Source organism: Mus musculus, chromosome 7, assembly GCF_000001635.26.
Source record: "Mus musculus strain C57BL/6J chromosome 7, GRCm38.p6 C57BL/6J".
Taxonomy (NCBI): Eukaryota; Metazoa; Chordata; class Mammalia; order Rodentia; family Muridae; genus Mus; species Mus musculus.
Window position 1 is genome coordinate 102701711 of NC_000073.6, and position 23089 is coordinate 102724799.

Genomic DNA, 23089 nt, shown 5'->3' on the forward strand with positions numbered 1-23089 from the left:
GAAGGCAGAGGCATTATCTGTGGGGATCAATATTTTATGTTAGCTAGCCTTCAGAGCCAGAAGCTCAGAGAGAAGGAGGTCCTTAGGGATTTAGAGGATGGGACCACTGGGTTTCAGGCTCAACAATCAGCATTTACAAAAGAAAAAGGTGGGGGGTAAAGAATGTGTCCGGATGGAGATAGGCTGCCAATCTAGGTCTCTACAGATTTACTCTGTCTTTCTTCTGGCTGTTTGACAGCTTTGTGAAGAAACTGTGAAAGACCCTCATACATACCATAGACACAGAATTGAGTTTCTTCTGGCCCTTTCTCACTCTAACTTCACATTTGAGATTGGTCTAAATATTCCAGCTGGCAAAGATCCATTTTCAAAGGACTCTAGAGACCATCTACCCAATGTCCCTCCTTCCCCACAGCCTGGGCTCATCCTTTTAAGATGTAGAAGCTTAGAAGGGAACCAGAATTATAGGAGACTGGTGGGGGCATATCTGCAGATGGACCCTCAGAAACAGTGTGTACTCCCAACAAGAAGGAGCAAAAGGAGGGAGCTGGGAAGAACAAGAATAAGGAACCCTGAGCAGACCACAGAAGGAGGTGGAGACTGAAGGGGCTGGGCTTTTTGCAGCCTGCCAGACCTCCCTCAGGAAGGAGGAAAAGGCACTGGGGGAAAAGACACACAGGCTCTTTCAGGACAGCTGAGGTGAGTACAGGAGGAGGCATGCTTGGGTTGGAATTGTCTGTAGCAGAGAACCTTCCATGACACCTCTTGATACATGAGAAACCGAGCCATGAAGAACCAGGTGTGCTGGGTAGGCTTGGTGGCATTGAGCCTCTCACCTAAATGACAGGCAATCTGAGTAATGTGGTAAAAGGCGTGAGGATGTTAAATGTTGCCTAAAAGTACTTTTCAAGTATCTTTCCCCTGGCCCCCGCCCCAGTGACTGATTTGCTGGGGACTATGGAGAGGCTAGCGAAGGATAGCAGCAGAGGTAAACGAAGAAGAACAGATTGGGCTGGAGTTGGACTGGGTCTTTCGGGACTGGACTGGGTTTCAGTGTATGGACAAAGGCAGCCCAGGTTTTATCACAGTTGAAGCACAGCCTGGGATAGGAGGTTAGACTAGAGTTGTGGTTTTGTGGGAGGCTTTGAGTAGAGTCAAGGCTCCATCAACACTGCACCAAGAATCAGATTGGTCCCCTTGACAAGGCTCCAGTTCCGATCTTGACTCAGATCTTAACTCAACCCTAGGACTGAGGTCCAGCTTGGTTAAAATGTGGCTTAAGATCTAGACTAACAACTCCCTTACCTTGTATCCTTTGCCTTTAGATGCACTAAAGCCCTTGTAGCTTTCTAAGTGAGGATTATTTTCTCTCACTTTGGGTCTTTGCCTTTGTCAGAATATACTTAAAACACACACACACACACACACACACACACACACACACACACACACACACACACACACACACACACAGACTCTCAACCAAATCTGTTGTTTATGTTTCTCAGAGTTATGGCAAAGCCCTCAGGCACCCATGACCTGACCCTTAGCCTGGTCTGAATTGTTCTCAGTTTTGGCACTTTGAGCTTTCTGCTCATGAACTCAGAGACTCTTTCTTGCCTTAAGATCATTTCCTCCTGTGGTCTCCCAAGCCTGAAATGCTCTCTACCTAGGTCTGTGCATGACTGGCTTATTCATATCACAGGCTGCTGGGCTTGCATGTTGTCTCCTTAACTGTCTTCTCCCCCGACTGCTGTTGGAACGGGATATCTATCCTAATGCTCTGACTTACCTTTAATGCACTTACCTTTTCTCAAAACTTTCTTGCCTATGCCTTTACGTTTTGTCATCACCAGCCCAATGTGTGGGTGGCAGGAAAGTTGTGCTATTGTCTGTTTACCCATTCCTTGGTATCCTAACTGTCTAACTGAGTGTTGCTACCCCCTTACCTCATGGAATTCTGGACTAAATGCAGTTGGTCCTGCAAACCTTAACTTGATAATACCACTTTAGGGGGCCCTCTGAGCCTGAAGACCTTGGGGGAGATACTGTTGTTACCTTTGCTTCCAGAGGCTGCTGCTCCCAGCCTTGCCCTGACACTCATCACAACATGTTGTAATGACTGCATGCTTGTCTCAGTCTTTCTGCACACTGGGAAGCCTTGTTTACTCTGAACCTCAGGGTCTCTGGTGCTTACTGCTGAGCTGGGCAGGCAGGAGCCAGCCAGGCAATAACTGTCGGATGAAAAGTGAATGCACTGAACAAAGTCTTCCATGAGGCATTTACGGTGCTACCCACTTGCAGGCAGCAGTCACATCCAGGTGAGCTTCACAGGCTACCAATGCCGACTTCCGGCTTTGCCAAATAGTAGATAAGCAACTACACAGGAAGTGGGGGTGGGTAGAGACCTGAGCTCTAGGTATTCTTTCTGGGGTGACTTTAGGGGATCAGACTGATCTGTGGGAACGTAATTCCATCTTTCAAGTATTTTTGTGGCCATTAAAGACAAGAATGACCAACATCCTTCAAGGTACACCTGCTTCAGCTAATCTAAGCAGGTTTTAGGGCACACTGGATGGTGGTAATTTGGGTAAACATGGTTCTGAGGATGATACTCATATGAAGTGTTAAGAAAAGGTCAGCTTCCTCAAGAATCAAGTGTCAGGTTCCCCCAGGCTGGAGGCCCAGTATTGCCCAGCAGGTCTACCTTCCCTCTCTGGGCTTGGAAGTAGAGTCAGAGGCTCCTAGCTATGTTTGGTTCTACTCTAAGAGCATTCTCTTCCACATATTCTAGCAAAGGCTGGAGGTAGCATCAGTGGCTCTCATGTGGTTGCTCTGGGTATGAGATGCTGCTCCCCCCCTCCAGGTAAGGACAAAGACCACAAATCTCCATTCCTCATTTCTTCTTGCCCCCTCCCACTTTTTACATTCCCCTAAGTAGGGAGAGCTGCTTAGAGGTCCTGACTCCTAGAGAAGTTTCTGGACTCAGGTCCTCCCCTTTGCATTCCTTAGATGTAACATGGAAATCATTCTTACAAATCATCCATTATGGAGGAGACTGTGAGAGGGACAGGCTAGGCTTGGCGTATTGAAAGCCTATAGATTGGTCACTCAGAGCTTTAATCTTTCCATTACGATCTGTCAGGTGGTATTACTACCTGCCTGAAAAGTTGGTGAGAGGCTCTGATAAGACTAGGAGGTAGATGGTATAGAACAGAGCCCTTCTCTTCTTCTCTACTGTGGGTCATGACCATTCCATAGCCAGAGGAACTGAGTCTGGAAGAGAAGTGTGACCACACCCTCATCTAGGAGAGTCCTCTTTATTATTCTCTTATTCTCTTTTGTAAGATTATACCTGGGCAACTGCCCCATTTATCATACTCTCATCTTGCCTTACCTCTAGCCAGATTTTGTTAGCTAAGGCAGCCTAAGATGAGAGGATAGGAGGTAGCACAGGCTGTTTCTACTGTACTTGTGGAGTGTTAAGCTCCAGGTATGTCATTTAAGCTCTTTGAGTCCCAGTTCTCTCGCCTGTCACAAGGAAAAGATCTAGAGAACTGCATCTATCCTGCAGAGTTGTTCTCAACTGAGAGATAATAAATGCTGGTGCAACACAGTGTCTGGTATTTTGTAGGCATTCAGTAAGCTCTGTTGATGTCACAAAACAAGTCAGGGCTCAGAGATTGCTTCATTGCTCTTGGGTCAGAAGAGAGGGCACATAGACCTAGTTTTCCTTTCTGCCAACTTTTTCATGGCAGCAGTTATGGTAAAAAATGTGGGCTTTCGAGCAAGTTAAAACTGGGCTGGCGGGAAGGGCTGAGCTGGTATTGGAGGGAGCGCTTTGAAGTGCAGGAGGAAGACTGAGACCCCAAAGTCTCTGGGCTCTGATTTCTGAGAAAAGGCCAAGATGCCTGAACAGTTCCCAGAGAAACATCCTCGGGACTCACTAAACTAGCTTGACATTTTAGGGAAAAGTTAAGAACAGAGTCGCTCCTTTGGGGTTACAATAGTGTCTGGGCTTTCTAAAAATAAAGTAAAATAAAGAGAGAGAGAAAAAAGCATCTTTCTTAATTTAGTTTTCCTTGGTTTTGTTTCATTTTCAAAACAATGAGTTAGTTCCAACTTGCTTGGAAACTCCAAAGCCTCTCTTAGATGAGTGCAAATGGCTCTAATTATGAACTGGTACTCGGTCCACAAGGCCTCCTGGGAGTTGTAGCTTCTTTCTTGCTGTCTTTTGGAGAACTGTAGGAGACTGGCATTTGTGAAGGCTGTGCAGTATGAAAGGGTAACATCTGGGCTCTCTGGGTTCTTTTCCTTTCCCTCAATTCCCATTTGCACAGATTCTGAGGTCCAGATCTCATCTGTGCTTCCGTGGTACCTCCCTCCCAGCCCAGCTGACTCTTTCCTGTTTTGATCTCTGGCACCGGTAGGCCAGTGCTCATTCTTACCAGTGTGAGCAGTTGAGTATAGCCACACATATGTGTGTGGGTAAGTGCATAGAAAGAGCACATAAAGATGTTGAGTGAAGATTAAAGCCAACTGGATAAAAGAAAATCGAATTTTATATGTTTTCACTCATTTTTCAATGCTATGTGCTCTTAATTAGTAAATTGACTAGTGTCCTTGATATTAAGGAACTTGTGACTTGGGGAAAAAGATAAGTGGTTCTTATCATCAGAAGAGTAATTGCATGGAATGAGAACCAAACAAAGTTATTTGGGAACTCAGAACAGGAAATGGTTGATTATACCCCAGGGAAAGGAGTTTAGGAAAAGTAACATAAGAGAGAGAAAATAACTGAGAGGGCATGAAGAATACGTGTAGGATCAAATCCAGGCTTTCCTACATGCTAGGCAAGGGCTCTATCAACTGAATCACATGTCCAATCCTTACCTGGGTATTTTACTGCAGGCAATGGCCTGATTTAATCTGGTCAGTATTGGTGTTGTTCAGATAAGGAAGCTTACACTGGAGCATGATGCTCAGCATCATGGTATCTAGGTTGTGTGTCTGGTGATCAGCATCCAGGGAGAAAGGAACAACATTATAATGTTTGTACTCAGTGTATGTGAGGCATTCATTGTTTGAACACTTTTTGTTTATCATCTAATTTCTTCCTCACATTAGGCAGGAGTAGTATCAATAATATTTTGGATAGGAGGAGAAGCTTCTATGAAGCTTAGAAATAGTAAATAATACTCTGGTTAACACTGTTTACAACTGGGATCTGAATACAGGACCGGTTCCTAAGTTCAGTGTTTTGACAATGATTCTGTGAGGTTTTAGTCTTTGGAGAAGAGGCTTTTATATGTTTGATGGACAGCCATGTAGTCTCTTTCAGAATCATACATATGGGCATCTACAGAGAACTCAGACATCAATAAGTGCATTTGGGAGTCAAGATTTTATAGACAGAAAAATAGATTCACTATTAAAGAGATTGAGATGGTCTGGGATGAAACTAGCATTCAACTGACATTGAAACCTAACATGATCACTAATTTAATGATCTAATTTTAGCCTTAAACCTAACTTTAACATTATCTAGCACATAGAAGCCATCTCAATATTAACTTAATAGCGTCCATTCTATTGTGATGAATCCGATTTGAATAAAACATGTTGGTAATTATATCCTGAACTCTAAGTCTGAATTTTCACTCCCCCCAGCTATCTAATGAAGAGTTTACATTTGCATATCTTCTTTCCACCTTATCACAGCCAAGACATGGCAGCTGCATTGTGAGCACCTGTTGCAGGTAACATTTAAGGGCTAGGTAGGATATTCGAATCTGAGAGTAACCACAGACACTGGTGATTAGAGAGAGATGAGGAGCATCAGACAGGAGAAGGAATGGTTTTAAGAAGCAGGGATCTGTGTCATTACAAATACACCTCAGAAGAGGTAGATTAACTACAATTCTCTGCTTCAAATTTTTTCCTTCTATCAGATGGAACCAAGCTCTATTTCCTCTTTTCTAAAGTATGTGCTCCCTATGTTCTTCCACTGATCTCCTTGTCTTCTCGAGGCCACCTCTGGCTGAGAGCTCAGTGGTGGAAAAAAGCCTATTGCTTTTCCTGAATCAGTGAATGATCTGACTATGTCGGAGCCCAGTCATTAGCTCTGCCTTATACCAGGTTTCTTTCAGGTAATCTATGAAAGCCCCATCCCAGTTCTCATATAGGCCAAATACATGTTTGTATGTATATTTATGAATTCATACACCCACAGACCTGTATATACACATACATCAAACCAGCCCTCAGTATTTGTATATTCTATATCTGTACATTTAACCAACCATGGATTGAAATTAATTGAAAAATATTGTGCTTTGGGAACATTATTAAATAAAATAAGTGTTCCCTCAACTATAATGCTCTGACAGTAGACCTGCTGACTAAAGAAGCGACTGGGTACTATCAGGGCGCTATCAGTAGACTAAAAGGATGATTCATATCCCAGGCAGGGCAGAGTCAGATGCCACAATATTTTATTAACCCAGCCAGAATGACATGCAATTTACAGCATGTGAGCTGCTTATTTTTTGGGTTTACATTTAATATTTTCAGACTTCAGGTGAATACAGTTGACTGAAATGAAATAACTGGAAATGAAAGTATGGTTAAAGGCACTGAACAAGTGCTCCCATGAGAAGCACAAGAAAGCAGTGCACCATAGGACAGTTGATGGAGGCTGAGCAAGGGTACAGCTTTAGTTGGAGACCAACTTCAGAATTCTTAATCACTGCTGATGTGCTGGCTGTTAGGCTACATACATTGTTTAAGATCCACTGAAACTGTTACTCTTTTTTTTGGGGGGGGGAAGGATATAAGTTATGTAGGGCAAGTGTAAACTCTTGATTAAATAATGGAAGTTAAGACTTAGGGTTCAGGATAAAATTACAGTCATGTTTTTATTGAAATAGGCTTGATCATAATAAAATAGATGTTATTAAATTAATATTGAAATGGCTTCTATTCCTGTGTGACATTAAAGTTATGATTAGGGCTAAATTAGATCATTAGATTATTGAGCAAGTTATATTTCAATGTCAGTTTATGTTATAACTATCACTGATGGACTTACCTGATAATCACCTTAGGATGGACTGATGAAATGGTCATGATTACAGAATTAAAATTTTTTCATTTAATATTTCTCCATCCATAGTTTCATTTTCCAGAATCTGACAATAACTTGGATGGTTAATATAATCAATATTAAACATAGGAAGTATTTGATTTTTAGTTTGAGAAACTAAATGATTAATAATATGAGAATGTTATCTTATTATTTCACTTAATATATAGGTAGGATTAACAAGTAGAACTAAGTGGATTTTTCATCTGGTACTTGATTTATGGCTAGATAAAATTTAGGGTAGGCTCAGAGTTTGGATAGGCAATGGAACTAGAGTTTTGTTAGAGAATTGGACACTAGGATCCAGGGTGGTATGGCATTGAAATTCTAGAGGACGTGACAATGACTTGTCTTTGTATTTCAGCTTCAGTCTTCCTGGTACTGGCTACATCCTGATTCCTTCAGTATGGTGGGCTTCAATAGCAATGAATCCAGTGCCACATATTTCATCTTAATAGGCCTTCCAGGATTGGAAGAGGTTCAGTTTTGGCTGGCTTTCCCTTTGTGTTCCCTCTACCTTATTGCTGTGCTAGGTAACTTGACAATCATCTACATTGTGAGGACAGAGCACAGCCTGCATGAGCCCATGTATATCTTTCTTTGCATGCTTTCTGGCCTAGACATCCTCATTTCCACCTCATCCATGCCAAAAATGATGGCCATCTTTTGGTTCAATTCCACTACCATCCAGTTTGATGCTTGTCTGGTACAGATGTTTGCCATCCATTCCTTGTCTGGCATGGAGTCCACAGTGCTGCTGGCCATGGCCTTTGACCGCTATGTGGCCATTTGCCATCCTCTACGGCATGCCACTGTGCTGACATTGCCTCGTGTTGCCAAGATTGGCATGGCTGCTGTGGTCAGGGGTGCAGTACTAATGGCACCCTTACCTGTCTTCATCAAAAGGTTGCCTTTCTGTCGTTCCAACATCCTTTCTCATTCCTACTGCCTACACCAAGATGTCATGAAGCTGGCCTGTGCTGACATCCGTGTCAATATCATTTATGGACTCATTGTCATCATCTCAGCCATTGGTTTGGACTCACTTCTCATTTCCTTCTCATATTTGCTCATCCTCAAGACTGTGTTGGGCTTGACACGTGAAGCCCAGGCAAAAGCGTTTGGCACTTGTGTTTCACATGTGTGTGCTGTTTTCATCTTCTATGTGCCTTTCATTGGATTGTCGATGGTGCACCGTTTCAGCAAGAGGCGTGACTCTCTCCTGCCTGTCATTATGGCTAACATCTATCTGCTAGTTCCTCCTGTGCTCAACCCCATTGTCTATGGAGTAAAGACAAAGGAGATCCGGCAGCGCATTCTTCGTCTTTTCCTCGTGACCACACACACTTCAGATCACTAGGAAATCATGATGAAACCTTCCTCCATTCAAAGTTCTGTAACTCACACTTTAGTATGATATCTTGGAAGACAGTATTAAGAAAATAAATCTTAATAAAAATATAGCTCAGATCTTTCAAGGATGAAACTTGCTGTGGAAATTCTACGTGGAATGGAAGAACACCTGCAATCTCCATTTTCTAATATTACATTCATTCTTTTGTTTTTTTCTCTAGATAATTATTAAGATCAAGACTTGTGTTTTGAAAGTTATTTCTCACAATTTTATCACTACTTCCAAATTTCAATTCATTTCACTGATGATCGTTCACAGCATTTGGAGATGGAGCAACACATCCAAAATGTTCATCAAAGGCATAACAAAAGAAAAATAAACACAAAACTATAATAAAATGATATTATCTAATTTAAAACCTCATTTCCTCATCAGAATTCACAATGACTTTGGATTTCTGAGAAGTTAGAATTGGATTCCTTATTCAAAACAATCTCCAAAGAAATATTGGTTTTCTTCTGGGTCCCAGGTTGGAACAAATACACTTGCCTACATTGTGAGATGACACACATTGTTATGACGGTTGTCATAGCCATGAAGACACTTTTACTTATTTAAGTTTATCAACTTTTTATTGGTATCCTGATTGCACCAATGTGGAAATTGATATTTCATGGGAAATCAGTGAATTATATTCGACTACAGAAGCTTAAAAATAGGAGAAAAAAAAAGAGGATTTTTCATGTTGAATCCTATGCTATGTAGAATTGTTAGACAGACTGGCAGAATGCTGAGTTGTGAATTTCCAGAATCTTACACTGTTTTTGAAGAAGGCATTTGGTCATTTATTTCCACCTACCTAATGCTGTTTTGAGTAATTTTCTATCAGTAGAACTCATGGCTTTAATCATTCAATAAACATTGCTCCTGCCTAGCTTAATCATTACAGTGTCTGCACAATGGAAACTGGAGTGTTCCCAAGTAGGTTTATTTGAGAAACAGTGTGGTTTCTGTGGAAAAGCTGCAGATTCCGTGGGTATCTGAGGTGTGACTTAGGAGAAGCATTTGAGAATATCCAGGAGCTTGTTGTATAAAGAGAGGGCTAGTCACCAGAGTAGAGAGTCAAAAGGAAGAGACAAGAGACTGAGTAGGCTAAATGAGACTGACCAGGAAGTAAGACTAGGGAAAAGGTGGGTCCATACAAAATGAGGAGCACACACACAAGCAAGAACCACAGATACCCAGAGCCTTAAGCTATGCTGCAATGAGGGAAATAATGACTGCATTCCTGCCTGATGTACTTACCATGAATATAGCTGAGAGTCCTACCTAGGAATCCTATTATCTAGCCACGGCATTTACAGGAGTGGGCGGGGCATTGTAGGAGCATAGTAGAAGTAGATTGTTCGGGGATTGGAATTATCATCCACTGAAAAGTCATATTCAGATCCAGGGTGTGGCTGGTGAGTATGAGAGGCAGGCAGCAAAGAGGGGGCAGGGTTGAATTTCTTGTACATGGCCGGCACAGAGACCCACTTGCATATTCAACTTCTTGGACTATACTCCAGAATATAAGAACTGTGTGTATGATAAAATTGACTAGGCCAAGGTGAGGGTGGCCAAAGGAAATAGTATGAAATGTACTCAATGCAAGATTGGGTCACTTTGAACTGAGGAGAGGAGGGTGGATAGTCATTCATTGCCCAGGAGTGCTCTGACATCGCAGTTGAGAGAAAGACATGCTCTTATTTGCAAAGTGAAATGTGATCACTGTAATCAAAAATCACAGATATTCTGAAAATGTAAAAGAAGTTAAAACATAATAAAGATCTTTATTCTGTTAATCAAAAGAATGTAAAAACCATTGGTGTTTATTCTTCCAAGTTTTTCATGGGAACTTGCACATATGCCTTTGCTTGGACATAAGATGAGCTTGTGTATGTGTGTGTGTGTGTGCATCTGTGTGTGTCTGTGGTTGTATGGCATTTTGTATCTGTGGTTGGAGGACATTTATGTGTGTATGTATCTGTGTTTGGAGGGCATTTGTGTGTGTGTGGGTGTCTGTGTGTGTGTTTAGAGGGCATTTTTGTGTGTTCATTTTGATGATTCCTTTTTTGAGAGAGAGACTGTTATGATGTTGGCCTCAAACTCACAATGTAGTTAAAGATGACCTTAAACTGATGATTCGCTTGCATGCACCTCTAAAGTATTGGAATCACAGGTGTGCACCTCCATTCAATCTCACTATCTGTATGCTTTATATTTGCAGTCCCTTTGGAGTCATTCATATATAATGCTTGATGAATGGATTAACTACGCTGTCCAATTCATTTTCTTTTTTAGGTACAGAGTTAGTACTTTCGGTTTCAGTAGACATTTCATGTCACTTCATTCTGGCACATGTACTTAAGATAACTCCAATCTGTAGTTAATACTATTAGCTATTGCATAATAAAATATCTAACAAAATATTTTTAAAAATAAATATTCTTTATTTACTAGGTATAAATAAACTTAGAATATTATGTGAAGTCATGTACAAAGTGGCTTCATTATCTCCATTCTTACTTCAAACACTGCAATAGTTCTATCATATATAATTTATAGTGTCATCTATATTATATATATACATATATACACACACACACACACACACACACACACACATATGTATATGTATACTTAAAATCACATGTGTAAATCAGTGGTAGAATATGGAGTGAAGTAGTGTTTTCTTTCCCATGAATGTATTTAAATAAAAGTGCAACCTTTTTTTCATCTAGTTCTATTTTTCTTTATCTCCCTAAATTTCTGCATAAGCTAGAAAAAAGCTTCACATAATATTCTAAGTTTATTTATACCTAGTAAATAAAGAATATTTATTTTTAAAAATATTTTAGATGAAATAAATTATTCCTTTTTCAGGTATGTTCTGTCAACTATTGATTCACATTTTTTATTAATCTCTTTCACAGAGATTTATTATGAATCTTTTTGGTCTACAGTGTGGTTATCTCACATGCCTTTTTCCTGGTACTAAGTGTGAAATTATGGAAACAAAAGAAAACATTTCATATACTTATCAGTGCTTAATCCATACAATTGCATCTTTACACAGTAAACAATAAACAGATTTGTAACAGGAATTAGGAAGATGGTCTTTTCACAACTAGAATTTTTTTTAGTGCTTGCTGTAGCATATTTTATATTTCATACAATTTATTATATGTTTAAACTTCATTAGACTTAGCCTTTCCTACTTAGCACTCTGAACATGGCTCCCCTGATGGGTTTGGACTTGACACTGTAGATGATGGGGTTGAGCACAGGAGGCACCACAAGGTACACATACGCAACCAGGGCATGAACAATGTGAGGCAGGTGCTTTCCAAAACGATGGATCATGGACACACCTATGACTGGAATGTAGAAGACCAGGACAGCCAAGATATGGGAAACACATGTGTTGAGGGTCCGGACACGCTCCCTGGGAGAGGCTAGCCCCATGACTGTGTGAAGAATCAAGGAATAGGACATGACAATAAGCAAGGAGTCTATACCCACTGTGGACAGAACCACATAGAGTCCATATAGGATGTTGACAGTAATGTCAGCACAGGCCAGCTTCATGACATCAGCATGGAAACAGAATGAGTGAGACAGGAGGATCTTGCCAGGGCAGTAGTTCAGCCTCTTCAGCAAGAAGGGCAATGGTAAGAGGGACAAAGTAGCTCGGGTTGTAATGGCCACCCCAATCCTGATGATGACATTGTTAGTGAGGACAGATGCATAGCGCAGAGGGTTGGAGATAGCCACAAAGCGGTCAAATGACATGGCCAAGAGGACTGAGGACTCTACCACAGAGAAGAAATGAAGAAAGAACATTTGGATCAGACAGGCATTGAAGTCGATGAAACGATAGTCAAACCAGAGCACAGCCAGGGTGGAAGGCAATGTGGACAAGCTGAGACCCACATCACTTAGGGCTAGCATGGACAGAAAGTAGTACATGGGCTGGTGTAGGCTATGGGTCCTCCTCACAGCCAGGAGGATGAGGCAGTTTCCAGTGAGTGCCACAGTGTACATGGAAGAGAATGGGATGGAGATCCAGCCATGAGCAAACTCTAGTCCTGGTATGCCAGTCATCAGGAAAGATTGTGGCTGGAAGAAGGTGATATTGACAAAAGCCTTTGAGGAGATCATTCTTGGAGAAAGCCAATCATTCCCAGGAGATGTGATGTCCTCATTCTGGACAGATACTGAACATATCTAGAGAGGAGAGAGTGACATAGCATTGAGTCAAAAGTCTTTACAATCAAGTTTCATTAATTCACTGTTTTTTTTTTTAAATCGATTCTTTATTCAGGTAACAAGTTGGTTCTGCTCACTGCATGTGGGAAACATCAGAATAGCATCCTGGAAAGGGACTATCAGTGCAGTTCTCACCAGGCGACAGGTTAACAATGACGCAGTGGCATTCTTCATTCCCCATCTTTTAACAACCCCCAACCCCCAGTAAAGAGACAAGTAGCTTTTAACAACATCATGTGAAGCACTTTAACTTACAAGACTAAAATCTAAAGAATAAATAAAATATAATGTGGCAGTAATTCCTTTTAGAGCAAAAATCAGGTGCACAAGAAATCAAGTGATCAGGAAAGCTGTCTGCATTCAAATGTGTGGCTCCCCAGTAACAGCCTCAGGAAAATGATACAGAAAATACCATAAATCCCATTTCACATAGGACCAGATAAATGACTCCTGTTTTAATACACACAAGGGCATTACAACCTGCTGAAAAACAATTAAAACATATGGGAAAATGTTTACAAAGCATCCACAACATGTAAACCAAGTACAAATGGATACATTCATTACTTCTCCAAACTCCAGTAACTTCTTTTTGATAAATATTTTACTCTTTATGTTCAACACTAAATTCAATACATGCAAAACTAAAAAAATTCAAAGTTATTGTAAAAATAGAACTAAATGATTTAAGTACCTATGTGACTCTTGTTCACTGTTTTTTTTTATGTATAAAGGGATAATATTGATAACAAAATCAGTGCAGACTCTCTATGTTATAGTCTACTTAGCATGATGATGTCTTGCTTATACTTTTCTCATATCTTCATGAAAAGTATAGGTGGCTTTACTGGCTTCTTTCAAACACAAGTCTGGGCAGTGGGCGTTATGAATTTCATTTTGCTCATTGAGAAGCTTCTTATCATTAATGTGGGCATTAAGTCTGAGCTGGTGGACTGATCGTCCATATGCTATGAAGCAGTATCAAGAGTAAGGGCTCTACTAGTTTTACCAGTGTCTACTTTTTGTCCAAATTGAGGACCTATTATATCCCTGTGCCTAGAAGGAAATGAGAATTCCCATTGGTAAGTGATAAGGAAAGTTAAACCAGGCAGAAGGAATAAGGACATTTATCTTTATAGCATTCAAGGAACCGTATAAAGAATCTGACTGCATGAGAAATTACTGTTCTTTTCCTATAATTTTGCACTTTTAAAACTGAGTTATTCCAAAGCTCATGTGTTCATCTTGTCCTTGGCTTTTTATGACACATTTGACATATGCAAAAAACCTATGATTCATACTTAACATTTTGGACCAAGTTTATTTAGACAAAGAATCAAGAGACTTTGACCACATTTCCCCACCCATTGTACACATGAGAAGTCCAGCTGCAGAGAGCTTTAAGTAGCCTACTTCTGATGGATGGTCTATGTATTGTTGTCTTGGAGTCTGAATCCTTGTAAATCTGATTCCAAAACCAATACTGTCTCTTGTGGCTTGTCCTGTACTTAATCATTAGTCTGCAGAAGAAAATGTTACAAACGCATCTATGATTATTGTGTTCTAACATGTTGGGATTCTCAAGGCTTTCATTAGTTGTGACTCATTTAATCCCTACAGCTGTTGTGAAATGTAGACTTTAGGGGGCTGCTCTTCCTACATTGTAGATGATAATTGATGTTCAGGCATGTGACTTCTTCATGTTGCTATCCTTTTAGAACTCTTTCAGTAGTTCCCTGTGCAGTCTAGTTGGATGCTCGTGATATGGCTTTGTAGTCTTCTGATGAAGCATGTTTCCAACTTTTCATTCATTGAAGGGTAAACTTTGTCCTGTTCAGTGTTCTTTAGCCAAGCAGATTATATTTAGGTTTCCAAAAAAAGTCTGTGCTATTTATTTTTGGGATTTTGTGTTCTGTCTGTATTCTTCCCTTGATTTTCACATGGATGAGCTCCTCATTCCTTTAGATAGGAAACATTTTTCTCAAAGAGCCATTTGGGTGACTCACCTCAATGATGCCCTGACCTATATCCCTTCATTATCCTCACAGCACACATCCTTATTTTCCTGCAAGCCATTATCTTTACATTTTATGATTACTTCTTTCCTTGATGATTTTCTGTCTATTTTACGAGATTATAAATTCCATGGATGTATCAACCATAAGGTTTTGTCTGTTAACTGTTAACTCTTACCTAGTGCAGTTTCTGGTACATAGTAAAGCCACAGTCAACATTTATTTGAGTGGATGAATAATGAAATGTTGGTCGAGTCTTAGATGAAAGAAAAGCAAGTGAAAGGTAAATTGTGCTCATCTAGGCATCAGGTAGTAGAACTGATGGTGGGTTTGAAGAAGGGATTGGAACCCTATCTCAGGAAATCATGCATTGTACCCATGGCATGGACAGAATATGTTAGATTTACATTTGATTGCACAGAGAAGAAATCTCCAATAAAGTTATAGCTAAATTTCATAAAGATGGATGATTATTATGCCAGCTATGATTCTCAAATATTTTATCTGTGTTCTATTTTAAGAAGCCTGATGCAGTTACCAAAAGATGTATGTGACATACTGTACCTTCAGACAATCTCCCCAGAGTTAGGTCCATTGAATATCTTTACATTGATTTGTTTTCTTAGCTCATTGTGCCTTCCATCTGTGCTTTTCTTCCCATAATTCAATCCAAAGGATATAGGTTAAACTCTTATTTTTCTTACAGCCAGTTAGGGAAATGGCTGGTCCTGTTCTTGCCCTTGCCTCATCCTCCATCCCTCTTTTCCTCTATCTTTCCTTACAGACTTCTCAAGTGTCTCAATCCACTCATCCTCATAAATCCCCACCTTTAAATTATACTCTTCTTGTCAACCGAGTTTCATTATCATTTTCTCTATTTGTCTGCCAGTTCTTGAGCTGGAACATGGTATCGACATTTGAGTAGAAGCCTCTGGAATTGGAATATGGGAGATAACTTTAGGTACGTATATCTTTCACTTGTTGAAGTAACAGTAACACACAGCTTTAAGTGTGTGAAAGTAATTTTTAACACTTTTTAAATGTAGAGAATTAGTGGAAAGGTTTTGGGCTTCAGCCATTCTGCTGTATTATTATATTATGCTGGCTATCTACAGGGTATTTTAAGAATTTATTCAGTTCTGAGTGAAAAACGAATTCAACAGTGCTATCACTATTTACAGAAACAAATGCCTATTGAGGTGAAAGAAATGCTCAATCTTGATGCTGTTTGGTATTAAATGCCCTTCCCCTTAACCCCCCTTTTTACTAAGCTGTACTACTTCCCAGGCTGTGTTCAATCCAAGCTACATTTTCTCCTCCTTGTCCCTATTCTTCTTTTTTATAAAACACAGAGGCACAAGCCAGATTGTCTGTCACTTGAATACTGGCATTTGGTGATTGTAAATATATTGTAAAATCAAGCAATCAGTCAGTCAGTCAGTCAGTCAGTCAGTCAGTCAGTCAATCAATCACTCAGTCAGCCAGCCAATCAATCATTAATCTTTCTTTTTCATCTCTTTACTTTAATTCTTGAATTTAAGATTTCTTTACCTTATTTTTCCTTGCAGTAACTCCCAAGACTTTTTTTCTTCCTATTACTAATCCATGCCTGTGAAAGTGCCACATACCACTTAACACAGCAGTTTCTGGTTTCAATAAGTTTGACAATTACCAAAACTGGAAGTCTGATCCTCTTTGATTGAGCTCAATTCCAGTGTGTGGAAACATTATTATTTGTGTGTGTGTGTGTGTGTGTGTGTGTGTGTGTGTGCTCACTTGCTAAATTATAGTACAGTTTTTTGGCAAAATGGTGCTCTAAACATTTCTATGAATAAATGTTTTTATATAAACAATTAACTTTTGAATTATTAGGCATTGAAGAAAGGTTATCACTCTCTGACCTGTGTCTGGCCTCATTTAAACAGAGTAGAGGGTAAACGAGGCTTTCCTAGGAGACAGGGATCCTGTTCCAGCTGGCCTTGAGATGCAGAGTACACACCAGCTCTTCTCGGAGTCTCCAGCATATCCTGAATAATTCACACACAAGTCCTCACTACTGCAGGGGCTAATTTCTTGTCCCTTCCCCCAGTTCTGCTTTTCCATAGTACTTTGTCTAATACATAACATACATACTAGAAATTCAGTCATTTTGATGAACAAATGGACAATTTCCTTGATGAGTCTGGGGGGACATGTTGGTTTACTACCAAGCATGAATATTTAAACTTAAAAAAATATTTCAGTCTAGACAGGTCTTAAGGGGTTCCTTTAAGCATCACTTTTTATGGATCAACCTTATAGACTTCTTGTTTTAGAACTTAGTTACAATTTCTGGGCTCTTTTTAAACCCAGTACCCGGGACTCTATTTCTGTTTCGCCTCTACCTTTTGGTATTTCTTTTCCTTGAGTCTTTGGTGGGAAAGGGAGGAAAAGGATTCTCTCAGCACTCTACAAATAGAGGAAAGCTCAGTTGTGAGCCCTGGCTACTCACCTTGGCTGTGGTGTTAGTCAAGTCTGCTGCACCACATCCTTCCCACAGTACCTTCTTCAGTTAAGATATCATTTTATTCTGATTTAGGAAAATGTAGCTGGACTCGTGGGAAAATGGCATTTGAGTCACAGGGAAACTTCTCTGTGTTCAGCTCCACCCCTGGGATGGAAATGACTGTTGAGAGTTAAGTTGTTTGGGGGAGATTACAGAAATGGCCAATCAGATCATACCTCTAGCTGAACTATCTCTAAGGCATGCTTTCCACAAATTCTAATGCATCAGTGACCAAGCCACCCTGGCTCCCTCAGTTTTAGAAAGTGCATTTCCAATTTCCTGGAAGGAAAGACTAAGCCAACACTGAGGTCAGAGTCTTTTTTTCTCCTTTTAAAAATGATGGTTCTCTCATCCAATATACCCCAACTGCAGTTTCCTTTCCCATCACTCCCATCTCCCCTCTTCCTCATATCCATTCCTACTCTATGTCCTTTTAGAAAAAAAGCAGGTTTCCCAGGGGTATCACGTGAACAAGATACAGTAAGACTAGGCACAAACACTCATATCAAGACTGGACCAAGCAACCCAGTAGGGAGAAAAGGATCCCAAGAGCAGAACAAAGAGTCAGAGGCAACCCCACTCCTACTGCTAGAAGTCCCACAAAAGACACCAAGCTACTCAATGATAGCATATATGTAGAGGGCCTCAGTCAGACTCATAGAGACTCTGATATTGTCACTTCAGTCTCTGTGAGCTCCTATGAGCCCTGTAGGATTCTGTGGGCATGTTATCCTGGTTTCTTCAACCCTTTTGGCTCTTATAATTCTTTCCCCTTCTCTTTTATCGGGGGATGGAGGGAGCCGTTTCCTTGATCTATGAGTGGACTTGAAACTAATGGGCTAATAATTCTGTAGGTCCTGATGAAAGTAGTGTAGATCCTGGGGATCCATCCCATCTGCAGCCTCCAAACCCAGACACTATTGCTGATGCCAAGAAGCGCTTCCTGACAGCAGCCTCGTATGGCTATCCTCTGAGAGGCCCTGCCAGAACCTGACCAATACAGATGTGAATGTCTGCGGCCAACCATTGGACTGAGCACAGGGTCCCCAATGGATGATCTGGGAAAGGACTGAAGGAGTTGAAGGGGTTTGCAACCCCATAGGAAGAACAACAATATCAACTAACCAGACCCCACTCCATGTCCCAGAGCTTCAAGGGACTAAACCACCAACCAAAGAGTACACATGGAGGGATCCATGGCTCCAGCCACACATGTAGCAGAGGATGGCCTTGTCTGGCATCAGAAGATGGCCCTTGGTCCTGTGAAGGCTTGATATTCCAGTGTAGGGGAATGCTAGGGCGGTTAGGCAGGAGGGGGTGTTGAGTAGGGGAGCACCCTCATAGAAGCAGGGGGAAGGGCGGGTGGGATGTGGGTTAGCAGTGTGTGTGTGGGGAAACCTGGAAGGGAGATAACATTTGAAACGTAAATAAATAAAATAACCAATAAAAAATAAAAGAGAAAGTAGTATAGATATGTTTTAGAAAGAAAACTTTGATCACGATAGGTTCAAAAGTGAAGAAATATGAAACTTAAAGATGAGCATTGTGATCACTTGCCAAATTGTTGGAAACCAGGAAATTGTGATGTTACGAATCTCGCAATACAGCACATTTTGATGAACTCACAAACTTAAAACTTGCCACATGAGTGATGTTCTTATACATTGAATTCTTTTTGTCCTGCGTCCACTTTCTCAAAAATAAAGACAGTTTATTAGCTTCTGCACCTCCTACCATCAAGCAATTGCTACAGCACTTGCCGGTCTTCTTTGCTTCAGATACAACACGTAATACACTTAACATTTTTTTTTTGAGGTGAGAGTTATGTTTTTTTTCATTTTTTATTAGTTATTTTCTTTGTATACATTTCAAATTTCAAATGCTATCCCAAAAGTTCCCCATACCCTCTCCCGCCCTGCTCCCCTACCCACCCACTCCCACTTCTTGGCCCTGGTGTTCCCCTGTACTGGGGCATTTTCTTAATTCATTCACCATGTAGCACAGCAGAATGTCAGCTCTGAGAGGGGCCTAGAACAGAGACCTGCCTGTGAGAAAATATACACTATAAGCACTTCTGCATGTGTGTCATGTAACAGGTAAAGATATGATGCAAATTGTAGAGGAATGTGGGGAGTCTCTATCAAGCCCCAACATGATACCTACCAGGTACAAAGGCACAAATCAGCAAAATCAACCTCACTGACTTGGAAGTGGTTAAAAAATGATCACCATTAGGCTATATACCAGATGATACTAAATTCTGCATGAATGGACCAAGATATTTTTAGAATACAATTTTATTTCCAGAATGGAGCCTGACCCAGGGTCAGACTGTAGTTCATGCTTAAAAACTGGTATACATGCTTGAGGCAGACTGCAGAAGTTCTACATACATGAGCACTACCTTCCAGGTCTATCTTGGCCACGTGACTCTTGTCTAGTCATAGCTATTTGTTTTACTGTGTAGGTAGAAGACTTTTCCCTAAGTCTCTTCCCACTTTTATTTCTCTACTTATTCATATCAGCTCAAATTTCATCATCCACCAGATACACACTCCCTCTTTTTTTCAGGAGCCCATTTAGAACAGAGAAAATCTCAGAAGTTCACAAATGTACGATTCTCTTCCTTCCCAACCTTAGCCAGTATCAGTGACGTGTTTGTCATTAGACTTCCTTGCTTATCTACCTCCAACTCCACTCCAATGGACTGTGAGATTCTTGAAGTCAAAAATGAGTTCTTGTTTTTACTTTTGAGACCTTGGAAACTTAAAAATATACATAAGTAAAAATACTTGCTTTAAGCCTAACTTTTAAACATATAGGTCAAGTTCCCATGTGAGTTGACATGACCAGATGTTGGGATGTGGCCACAGTAGTTAAGTTTCTGAATGCTCAGTGAACTAAATATCATTCAGAATGAAACAAATAATGAATTGGAGGGGTTTTCTGAAAATAAGCCCATATTGCAACCACTTGACTTCATTGCTGGCTTGGATCTGAACACACCACATGTATACTTGTCATTGCATATGCTACCACACCACAAATTCTAGTGAATACAGCCTGCAACAATTTGCTTCACTTTTGAGTGTATTGTGGTTTTTGTTTGTTTGTTTTTCTGTGCACACAAAATTTCTTCTTATAGAAACATAATGTTTTTTATTACAGAAAAGAAAGCCTTTGAATCTTTTTACTATCTTTTTTTGGTCTTTGTTTTTGTTTTTGTTTTTTTTCGAGACAGGGTTTCTCTGGCTGTCCTGGAACTCACTCTGTAGACCAGGCTGGCCTCGAACTCAGAAATCCACCTGCCTCTGCCTCCTGAGTGCTGGGATTAAAGGCATGCGCCACTATGCCTGGCCATCATTTTTTCAAAAGGAAATTTTAAATGAGTATTATCTTTGGATTCTATAATGTAATACTTTAAAGTACTACTGTTTGACCTACTGACCAGTTTAATTCTTAAATGGCTCTAAGTGTACTTCTGCCATTTTGTCCTATGTATTTATAAAGCAATATTCTCAGCAGGGGTCATTATAAAATAGAAATGTCACTTAGATCTGAAAACTTTTAAAGGTACTTTATAGTCTGCAGTCTGAAATACTCAGCTGAGACAATTGTTTATGTGAAAGATTATTTCATTAATACCTAAATTTGCTTTCAATTTAGTAAGTGGTAAAAATTTACATTTTTATACAGAATATTTTAACATTAAAATTTCCATGAGTTCTGATTAGTAAATATCTGGTTTCAATACTTATTTAGTACACATGCATGCTCAGGATTGTGTCAAAATTTCTCAGGTGAAAAAGCATCAGAATAGAATAATTTCAAGAAGACTTGTTGTAATAAATAAATGAATAGTTCAGTTTCTAGAATGGAAAATCTTCATTGGCCTTTACAACATATTGTGACATATAATACTTAGTATGTAATGATACTAGCAATACTGTATCAAATAATTATTCACATTTAATCACAGAAAGGTCACAAAGATAAACAGATAAAAACTTGACTCTGCTTACCCAGGACTCTGTACATACTTTCAACAACATTCCATTACATTTTATGAAATGTTTTTATTTTTAGAAATTTAATGTCTACAAAACAAAGGCAATGTAGGAACCATTATTCTTTTCCTGGAATCTAAAACAGGGCCAGGAAACATTGGCTTTAAGAAAATATGTGTGACATAAATGAGGTAACAAATGAACAAATTTTCAGGTCAGAGAATGTAGCTCAGTAGTAGAGGGCTTGCGTAGTATGTTAGAAGCTAGGAAATGGTCCCTAGAACCATAGTAAACAATTATAGAATTAATTTTCACCAAAGTCTTACACTTATTGTTGATACACACAACCAAGCAACTTGTATGACTTGATCCACCAAGTATTATTTTTCTTTCTCCAAATACTTCACAGGCTCCCAAGTCTCATAAGCATGCAATGTCATCAGGTCTAGTCTTTTCCTCTCAGAACTTTGAACATGGCTCCCCTGATGGGCTTGGACTTGACACTGTAGATGATGGGGTTGAGCACAGGAGGCACCACAAGGTACACATACGCAACCAGGGCATGAACAATGTGAGGCAGGTGCTTTCCAAAACGATGGATCATGGAGACACCTATGACTGGAATGTAGAAGACCAGGACAGCCAAGATATGGGAAACACATGTGTTGAGGGTCCGGACACGCTCCCTGGGAGAGGCTAGCCCCATGACTGTGTGAAGAATCAAGGAATAGGACATGACAATAAGCAAGGAGTCTACACCCACTGTGGACAGAACCACATAGAGTCCATATAGGATGTTGACAGTAATGTCAGCACAGGCCAGCTTCATGACATCAGCATGGAAACAGAATGAGTGAGACAGGAGGATCTTGCCAGGGCAGTAGTTCAGTCTCTTCAGCAAGAAGGGCACTGGGAATAGGGACAGGGTGGCTCGAGCTACAATGGCCACCCCAATCCTGATGATGACATTGTTAGTGAGGACAGATGCATAGCGCAGTGGGTTGGAGATAGCCACAAAGCGGTCAAATGACATGGCCAAGAGGACTGAGGACTCTACCACAGAGAAGGAGTGTAAGAAGAACATCTGGACAAGACAGGCATTGAAGTCGATGGAACGATAGTCAAACCAGAGCACAGCCAGGGTGGAAGGCAATGTGGATAAACTGAGACCCACATCACTTAGGGCTAGCATGGACAGAAAGTAGTACATGGGCTGGTGTAGGCTATGTGTCCTCCTCACAGCCAGGAGGATGAGGCAGTTTCCAGTGAGTGCTACAGTGTACATGAAGGAGAAGGGGATGGAGATCCAGCCATGGGCAAACTCTAGTCCTGGGATGCCAATCATGAGAAAAGACTGTGGCTGGAAGAAGGAGATGTTGATGAATGGCCCAGAAGGGATCATCCTTGGAGACAGCTGAGGACTCTAGGAAGATATGATGTCTTCAGTCTCTGAAGAAACGTAAGTAAAAAGATGAAGTTATCCAAAGACATGGGCTATAATATCTGTTGATATGGGTCCAACCATGATCATGACAGATATGAACCAGATTTAAAAATTTAATGTGTCTAAAAGAAAAAAAATGTCTAAAGAAGAAGCATAGGACTGGTAAGATGGCTCAGAGAGTAAAGTTGCTTGTTGCCAAGATTGAAACCTTAGCTTATCCCTAGATCTAATTTGGTGGAAGTAGAGACTAAAATTGTCAGTCTGGTCTC

At 40.4% G+C, this 23089-nt stretch overlaps 3 protein-coding genes across 4 annotated transcripts; 1 reads left to right on the forward strand and 2 right to left on the reverse strand.

Annotated features, from left to right (window-relative positions):
- The first annotated feature begins 612 nt into the window (after nucleotides 1-612).
- Olfr558 (olfactory receptor 558) lies at nucleotides 613-10344 on the forward strand. 2 transcript variants are annotated; one of them, NM_147093.3, is made up of 2 exons: nucleotides 613-699; nucleotides 7509-10344. In NM_147093.3, the coding sequence occupies exon 2, from the start codon at nucleotides 7551-7553 to the stop codon at nucleotides 8502-8504; it is 954 nt and encodes a 317-aa protein (NP_667304.1). In that variant the 5' UTR covers nucleotides 613-699; nucleotides 7509-7550; the 3' UTR covers nucleotides 8505-10344. The 2 variants fall into 2 exon arrangements, with proteins under 2 accessions (NP_667304.1, XP_006507940.1); XM_006507877.3 differs by lacking the exon at nucleotides 613-699 and adding an exon at nucleotides 5735-5759 and having other exon boundaries at nucleotides 7509-10338.
- A 1400-nt stretch (nucleotides 10345-11744) lies between these two features.
- On the reverse strand, nucleotides 11745-12701 carry Olfr33 (olfactory receptor 33). Its single transcript, NM_147073.1, has one exon. The coding sequence runs from the start codon at nucleotides 12699-12701 to the stop codon at nucleotides 11745-11747; it is 957 nt and encodes a 318-aa protein (NP_667284.1).
- A 9120-nt stretch (nucleotides 12702-21821) lies between these two features.
- On the reverse strand, nucleotides 21822-22778 carry Olfr559 (olfactory receptor 559). The gene has a single exon (NM_147112.1). It carries the CDS (start codon nucleotides 22776-22778, stop codon nucleotides 21822-21824), a length of 957 nt encoding a protein of 318 aa, NP_667323.1.
- Between the last annotated feature and the right edge of the window lie 311 nt (nucleotides 22779-23089).

Bases quoted from the DNA above. Each gene is read 5' to 3' on its own strand.
- Olfr558 (NM_147093.3), top strand. From the start codon at position 7,551: ATGGTGGGCTTCAATAGCAATGAATCCAGTGCCACATATTTCATCTTA.
- Olfr33 (NM_147073.1), bottom strand. From the start codon at position 12,701: ATGATCTCCTCAAAGGCTTTTGTCAATATCACCTTCTTCCAGCCACAA.
- Olfr559 (NM_147112.1), bottom strand. From the start codon at position 22,778: ATGATCCCTTCTGGGCCATTCATCAACATCTCCTTCTTCCAGCCACAG.